The 8,646-nt window shown below is 43.8% G+C and overlaps 1 protein-coding gene across 15 annotated transcripts in view; it reads left to right on the forward strand.

The window, feature by feature from the left end:
- The window catches only part of MAP4 (microtubule associated protein 4), a 149,284-nt gene that overhangs the window by 99,531 nt on the left and 41,107 nt on the right, over positions 1–8,646 (forward strand). For 8 of the 15 annotated variants that reach the window (XM_010973014.3, XM_045509088.2, XM_045509100.2 and 5 more), the window contains exons 5-7: positions 727–861; positions 1,424–2,479; positions 3,168–3,290. In XM_010973014.3, coding sequence (XP_010971316.1) covers positions 727–861; positions 1,424–2,479; positions 3,168–3,290 — 1,314 coding nt within the window. Of the gene's footprint in view, positions 1–726; positions 862–1,423; positions 2,480–3,167; positions 3,291–5,317; positions 8,645–8,646 lie in introns of all 15 variants that reach the window. The other 7 variants (XM_074344985.1, XM_010972928.3, XM_045509050.2 and 4 more) reach the window with 1 other exon arrangement.

Genomic DNA, 8,646 nt, shown 5'->3' on the forward strand with positions numbered 1-8,646 from the left:
CATTTTTTATTGAATTATAGTCATTTTACAATGTTGTGTCAAATTCCAGTGTAGAGCGCAATTTTTCAGTTTTACATGAACGTACATATATTCATTGTCCCATTTTTTTCTCTATGAGCTACCTCAAGACCATGTATATATTTCCCTGTGCTATATAGTATACTCTTGTTTATATGTTCTACATTTTGAAATCCCAGTCTGTCCCTTCCCACCCCCAAGGCTGTAATGATCTTGATGGCAAGGACCATGTGATATTAAATCTCATATGATATTATGCCTGGCAGATGACAGCATAATAATAATACTTTTACATTTGTCTAGTTCTTAGTAATACACAAACCATTTTCACAAAATTGTATTCTAATGTTGGAAAGAGAGGTGGTAATCTCATGGTACAGATGAGGAAATGAAGACTCACAATCCCTTACTATACATTAGGTTCTGTCAGTTGTGATCTTAGAGCTAGAGCTCATCCTTTTGTATTTTGAATTTTTGTAAAACCCTATAGAAGGTGGCCAGTCAGTGTTGACTAATGGCTTGACAGCCTGACAGTTAGCCCAGACCTAAGAATGTCAGTGGTTTTTTTTACTGTGAAACTTTCTTGCTTTGTTTCTCATTGGTCCTTTTGGCCTGTGTCTTTATGGCAATATATAAAGCTGATTTGAAATATTGTATGTCCTTTTCCCCCAGCGTTGACTGAGTTTCAAAAATGTGTTTTAATATTAGGTCTGTTTCCCTGCGACACGTTTGCTCCTGCAGCTGTTGCCCCTGAGGGGTGGTCTGTGGAAGCTCCGAATCCTCCACACTTGGAGTCCCTCATTTCCCTGGATGCCATTACACAACCTCTGCAGCCCACAGCAGGTAAATTATTCGAGTCCCTCCTTATCACTTAATAGCTACAGGTTCAATCATCAGTATAAATCATCAGACATTTTTTAGCTATGTACAGCAGTATAGATAAAAATTTCCAACTATCACAAACGTTTTTAAACTTAAATTACTGATCTCACAACTGAAGGAATTAAATTGTAGTCGAAGTACAACACTTGGGGTTAATGGGCAAAGAAAATCCCTTTGTAATTAGTGCAAATTTAGAACTCTGGGGGGTTTTCTTGATCTCCCACAGATTCCCTTTCTGACACTAATTGTGTACCTGAGTTGTTTGTTTTTTAGACTCGTGGGTTTTTTTCTTTCCCCTATGCCTTTCCTTCTTTACTGTTTGTTCTGCCATCAATTTATTCTGCTAAGTATTGAGACAGTCAAAGAGTAGGCACAAATACATTAACTGGACAACTTCTTAGTTAGATTTACAGTATTATGATCACAAAAGCCACACACTCTTGTGTCTTAAGCAAGTGAGTTTTGAATGAAGAGCTATGAACAGACAGTGATGGATCCTAAACTTTCAACTTATTTTCCTTAGAGCCAGCTGATATAGAAATGACATCAGCAGAAGAGAGGACACCAACAAAAGCACTGGAAGTAATAATGGGACTGAAGGCTTCTGACATGGCACCATCTAGAGAATCAGAGATAGTCCCAGCCAAGGACGTGGCCCCAGCCTCAGAAACAGAGGTGGCATTGACTAAAGACATGGAACCACCAACCAAATCAGATACAGCCCTAGTCAAGGACATGGGAATGGAGGAAGCCCTGGTTAAGGATGTTGTATTGCCCACAGAAACAGAGGTAGCCCCAGCCAAGGACGTAACACTGTTCAAAGAAACAGAGAGGACACCACCTGTAAAAATGGATTTGGCCCCAGCTGATGACGTGGCACCACCCACAGACAGAGAGATGACCCCAGCCAAGGATGTAGCATCACTCTCAGAAATAGGGGTAGCCCTGGCTAAGGATGTTGTGTCATCCACAGAAATAGCCTCAGCCAAGGAGGTAGCCTTGTCCTCAGAAACAGAAGTGGCCCTAGTCAAGGATGTGACTCCAACTCCAGAAACAGAAGTCACCCCAGTCAAGGACATGACTCCACCCCCAGAAATCAAGATGGCCCTGGGCAAGGATGTAGCTCCACCTGAAACAGAGGTGGCCCCAGTCAAGGACATGGTTTCACCTCCAGAAACAGAGATGGCCCTGGGCAAGAATGTGGCTCTGCCCTCAGAAACAGAAAAGGCCCTGGGCAAGGACGTGGTTTCACCTCTGGAAACAGAGATGGCCCCAGGCAAGAATGTGGCTCTGTCCCCAGAAACAGAAATGGCCCTGGGCAAGGATGTGGTTTCACCTCCAGAAACGGAGGTAACCCTGGCTGAGGATGTTGCTCTGCCCTCTGGAACAGAAGTGACCCTGGCCAACAATGTGGCTCCAACCAAGGATGTTGCAGCATCCTCAGAAGCAGAGGTGGCACCGGTTCCAGTCAAGGACATGGAAATTGCACGGGCACAGGAAGAAACAAGTGAGGATTCCCAGCTGGAATCTCTCCAGGTCGAGGGACAGTCAGTTGCACCTACTCTCATGATTTCACCAGGTATGGGCTGGAACTTTCTTGCAGTATTTCTGTCTACCAAGGTATAGTCTCCAGAGGGTAAGGGACAAACATCATGCCAGGTAAAATGAGAGTCGCACTAGCAGTCTGAAGGTCTCATTCCTACTCTCCTAGACAATTCTTTCTTACCTTCACCTTCCTCCAGCCTCCAGCACCTCCATCCTTGTTCTCTGCTTATCTTCCTGTTTTTCTCATAGATAATCAAAGCAATAAAAGAGAACATTCACAAACTTCCTCTTCCTCGTCTAGCTAGCTCCTTGTATCTGGATCCATCCACTCTGCCTCTCTCCTGTTGCTAAGTGTAGACTGTCCCTGCTCCTAGTCATTAAGGGCAGCGTTTTGTCTGCACTAGATCCAGTCTGTCTGGCCTACTGAAGCATACTGCCCTAGCCATTCTCTCTTTTCCTACTTCTCACCGATTTTTCCCCTTTCCATTGGATCATTTCCAGCAACATACAAAACGTTTGGTTTTTTTTTCTGTCATTAAAAACAAAACCCTCTCAACCCTTCTTCCCTTCCTCTACCAACCAGCACTCTTATTTCTCAAAAGCGCTCATAGGTGCATCCCTCATTCTTCCAAAACTATTCTCATTTCTAATTTCTAGAAGGTGGAGAAATAGCTGAAGTAGTGCCTCTCTGAAACCTGTATGGTTTTTACTGTTACCTTTAGAACCAGTCACAGCCATGGGCCAGAAGTACAGCTTGCCAGTGGATGAGGATTCTATGTTCGAGAAACTAGAGCAAAAGAAACTGTTGAGTAGTCCACCTTCTGAACTTTCTTCAGAGACCTCAGGTAAGTTACAAAAACAAGTGGAGTCTTTGAAGCCACTTAACCTGGAAGAGATGGGGTGATGGTAGAATCCACTCATCCTGGTTATAAGGTGGTCGTCTGCAGGATCGTTTGTGAAGTTGGCCCCCTTCCTTAGACAGATTTTGTCTTGTTTAGGCAGAAAGTCAGCTTGTTACATATTTAAAAATCATCACTATACCAACCTAGGAAATCTAATCTAGCTCAACTGTTCACTCTTCTATCCTGTGTGGTCTGAGGCAGGTTATTTAACCCTCCTGTATCTGTTTATTCAGCTGTGAGGTGAATGCATTGGTCAAATGTTCTGTAACTACTGCTTATAGTGAGTTCCATGGCCCTACAACATCTGCATTGCCTGGGAGCTCATTAGAAAGGCAGGACCTTGGGCTCCACCTCAGGCCTTCCACCAAGATACGCATTTTAACGAGTTCCCCAGAAAATTTTCATATACATTAAACTGCTCTGATATTTTCTAACTTGAAAGTCCACTTAATCAGTGAACTTTCCACATTTTTGATGGTAAGCCAGAAACATGGGCATATGAGTAACAACTTAGTGATTCTCTGCTTACTTTTCTATGACTTTGATCAGAATGTGAACCTGAGGGCAGGAACCAAGACACTTGACTTCATATCTCTAGCACTTTGCATATTGTCTAACACCACATAGGAGCTAAATAAACACAGGATGTTTTAAAATGTTGTTGTAGTGAATCAACACATCAATAAAGATGTATCAAGTCCTTATTGTGTATAAAATATACCATGATGAGCACAGATATTTAACCTGGGTCCTAGCCCTTGTGTTATCATATTACAGCCTGGATAGTGAGAGATATTCCCAGGCATAAACTCTGAAACCAAAGATTTCTATAATAATTGAATTAAATAGTATAAGAAATGGCATTGAATAGCTGCTGATTAATTGCCAAAATAAATGTTATACATGCTGTGAGTTGTTAAAGCCCAACAATTCTTTGAAAGAAGTAAACATTGGTCTGAGATAATCAATAAAGAGTAGGATTTGGAGGACATTGGAGGGGTAAAGACAAAAACAAAAGTCACATTTATATATTTTAGTATTCTTTGAAGTCATTTATTGGGTCAGACTTGACAAGAACTGTCCTAGACCTGCTCTGAATGAGACCCTTTTTCCAGGATCTTAGATCCATACTGCATTGACTTAAAGGCAGGAGGTTGGACCAGTTGACTTCCTGAAACTTCTCCAAGAGTTTTATTCATTGTTTAATTGTTTTAATTCATTACCCTACTTGGCATTATGTATGTATCTTTGTCTTTTGGGAAGTACTTTTAGCAACAGAACATTGAAATCTAACACATTTGTCTTTCAAAGTAGGAGGCTCTGGTTCTGGAATGTGAATTTCTCTTTGGTCAGAATATTAATTCAGTTTTTTTCTTTTTCTTTTCTTTCTTCCTTGTTTTTCTTTCTTTTTTTAAGTAGCATAATTTTGTCCTTCTGGTCTGCTTCCCAAAATGGATCTGGTTAGTTTAACAAGTAGTAGTGTAATGTTGGTGACAGATCCTTAGAATTATAATTTCTTAGAATAGTAAAATCATAATATTAAGTTCAATTAATTAATCAGTGTCCCCAAAAAGAGATAAGAGCTTACCGTCTTGTTATTCTCTTAGGAATTACATAGCTATTTAAAATAAAAGCAAATATAAATAAGTATCAGATGAGATTTATAGGCAGGAAGTGCTTATTATACAGATTAGAAGATCTCTGTTTGAATTTCTTTTCTCAAGTTTCAAATATTTTGTAAATATGTTTAGTGAAACTTCTTTACCTGAGATGAGGATCTTTGTTAAATATTTGCTAGTCCCAGTTAAGAGTGAGAAATGTTTCAGAAAAAATGTTTTCCTAAATGAATCAGTATGTGGGTTGGTGAAAATAGACTACTTAAATGAGTCACTAAATGGATTTTTTTTTTTTTAAGAAACAATAACAAGGAGTTTTCTGTTTGGAATTTTAGCCAGCTTCATGTATTGCAGGTACCCCTCCCACACAAGCCAAACAAGCGTGCAGACCCAGTGACCGCAGGTCCACTCGGCCCAGGCCTGCCAGGGTCCCTCCTGAGCTGCTGGGAGGCTCTTCGCCACGGAAGACTCTTGATCCTGGGCTGGGCCTCTGCCCTTTGTCTGAGTTGGGTTGGGTTTCTGGTTCATCTTCCTGTAGTGAGCCTGGGAACCAGAGGAAACCTATTCACGGTGGCTTCCTTGAACCCCAGAGGGATCTTGGCAGGGAGGCCTGGGATATATATGAAAGCACACCAATGATGATGAAGAAAAAAAAGAAGAAACCAAAGCAGAAGAGATATTCTCAGCCCCGGGATGGGGGTCCTTGGGATGATGATAATGCAGGCGTGCCTAAAGGTCATCCCTTTGCCACTGACCCACAAAAATCAGGTGTTCTTCCCAGCCAGCCTACCATGGTGGGCACAGAACATGGACTGGTGTCCAGAGAAAACTTGAAAAAGGAATGTGACATTGACTCCAGAACAGCAAAACTGGCAGCTGAGAACTTGTCCTCAGAAAGCATTAGCACTCCTTCATGTCCTTTGCAAGAACTCCTGAAAACTGCAGGGAATTCTCAGCCCAGACTGAGCGTGGCAGCAGAGGTCAAAGGTAACAAGTCAATCCTACAGAGCCAAGATGAGTGCAGACCACAGCCTGCACCGCCCCTCCAGACTCCTGTGGGTAAAAGCCAGGCAGTAGGTCCCCGCAATCTGAAAGGACCCCTGACGGAGGTTTCTGCACACAATGTAGAAATTCCTTTGGAGATCAGACCCAAAGAGGGTTGTTTTCCTCTCTTGGACCAAAAGCCTATGGGTGGAGTATCCACAGAAGCAAAAGAACTGCCTAATTTGATACCCACTTTGACTACAGATAATCCATTAGAAAGCAGTCTAAAAGAAGTAAATGATGAAAATGAAATGACTAAACAGCACAATGACAAACAGAAAGAGTTTTCTGAAGGAGGTGAACAGGTTAAAGAACTAAAAAAGGAAGCTATTCCCAAGCAAAGACACGAGAACAGCATCTTTGCTTCCGAGCAGCTGCAGGACAAGGTGTTAGTTCAGGGTCCAGGGCTAGGGAATGAACCACTAAAGAGAATGGCAGGTGATGTTAAAATCAGGAAGGGAAGGGGAAGTTCTGCGAAAGTGAGAGCAAGTTCTGGAAAGGAGAGAGCGAGGTCTGAGCTGCCGTTCCTTCCAGACAGCCAGAAGGACAGTGGGGCTGTTCTTGTGCCAGAGGAGCCAGCCCCTAAAGCTGAAAGAATGACGGCTGGGGATAAAAGTGAGGAGCTAGGGCCGGATTTCCCAAAGCAACCAGGGACCCTGGCTGATTTCACTGAGGGGGTGGTGGTGGGGGAGCCTAAGGAGATGACTGACCTGAGGGTGGCAGGCCCTTTGCAGCCGTTGACTCTCTGGGGACATGGGTCAGACGTGGTTCAGACTTCTGTTGCTAGGACAGAAAGGGGAGCCATGGCCACAGGTAGGGGTGTCGGCAACCAGAGCGAGCAGGAAAAGTGTCCTTGGATGGATCATGAGGCAGCTCCCTGGATTTCTGAAAAGCCTAAAAAACGAAGCAGTGACGGCAGAAATAAAAAGTTTAAAAATAATTATTCCACACAGTCCACTAGATTGGAGAGGAAGGAAGAACTCCTCACCCCACCTTTTGTAGGGAAGGATGGAGGGGTCGCTAGCACTCACCATCAGAACAGGCAGGCAGAACTCCCTCTCCCCATCAGTCCTGACCCTTTGTTCTCAGGTACATCAGGTGCACCGGCTGGGGAGGTTGTTGACCGAAAGGGTGGAAAGGCTAAGGCTGATCCTTTTGAGCTTGGGGCTCTTGGCGGGAACAAAACAAATACAATCAAGGATTCTATTACTGAACCAACTACCAAGGTGACAGATTTGAGCTGCCAAGACCAAATCCAGGGAGCAGGACTTGTTCCTTCAGTACTGTCTGAGGAGAATAAGATAGTTGCAGCAAAGGGACACACTGCAGTGGCTGACAAACCAAATGTGAGGAGTAATGATGGAATAAGCAAACAGGTTAAAAATAGTTTCCCCGAGGAACACGTTCTGGAGAATAAGATAGATGCAACAAAAATACTTGTTCCCATGGAAACCATAGGGGACCACAGAATTGAGGGAATGAGCTATGTGGACGAAAATAGAAATATTACATTCACCTGCCCCAGAACACCAGCAGGGTTGATGAATAAGTCAGTCCCTCTAGAGGCTCAGGAATCAGCAGCCTGTGGAAAACTTCCCACTCCTCCTCAAGTAGTAAAGGAAAGTGATTCACTTCCAGACACCTTGGCAGAAAGTAGCCAAGAGACAGCTCCAGCCCAGATTTCCACAGTTGTAGTGGTAGATAATTGCAGCAAAGATGGAGCCGCAGAAGAAGAAAGGCCCAAGGCTCCCTCTGCTGTTACACCCTCTACAAGCACGGGAGGGGTTGCCCCAACTTCTACAGCAGCTGAAGAAACAGTTAACAGTCACGGAGGTAACTGTCTTAAGAATAAAAGGGAGCTTGCTGACCCAATGGCAGATGCAGCAGGGGTAGATGGGGGACATGTAAGGGGAGAATCTGAGTCTGTGGTGCCCAGTGCTGCGTCTCAGCACTCAGCAGAGAAAATCACAGAGCCGGCAGAGGGGCTCCTTCCTCCTGGAGTGCCAGTAGGAGACCAGAGCCTGGCAGGTGAAGTCAGGGTCCCACAAGCACGTGCAGATAGGAGTAATTTCCCAACATGTCCAGTAAATAAAAGGAAAGAGTCTGAGGAAGGTTCTGCTGCAGTTCCAATTCCTAACTTACTGGGAGACAAAACACAAAAGCCCCCTTTCCGTGAGGACCAAAATGCTAGAGAGAGAGTGTCCAAGGGCCCAGATAGTTTGATTATGGAGGTAGATGGGCCTCCAAAAAGTGAAAAGGCTAAATTGGAAGAAATCAGTCTGGCTTCTGAAATCACAGAATTGGAATCTGTTTCCTTGGCACCACCTGAACTCCAGTCCGATGTCTTCAGTGGCAGAGTTGAAGCAACTCCTTCCAGGGTGGTAGATAAGTTAGTAGTGACTGCTTCCAAGTCTCCTCAAGTGCCAGAACCTAAAGATAAGATCTTGGAGGCACCTGAGAAAATGACAGAAAAATCTGAACCAAAGGCACCGGGAGAAGGAAAGAAGGAAGATAAAGGCAGAATGGCAGAACCGATGAAAGGCTACATGAGACCCACCAAGTCTCGAGGTCTTACTCCACTTTTGCCAAAGTCTACAGTCCAAGAGCGAGAGAGATCCAAGCAACTCAAGTCCAGTGGT

The sequence above is a fragment of the Camelus bactrianus genome, chromosome 17 (assembly GCF_048773025.1).
Source record: "Camelus bactrianus isolate YW-2024 breed Bactrian camel chromosome 17, ASM4877302v1, whole genome shotgun sequence".
In the NCBI taxonomy this organism is placed as follows: Eukaryota; Metazoa; Chordata; class Mammalia; order Artiodactyla; family Camelidae; genus Camelus; species Camelus bactrianus.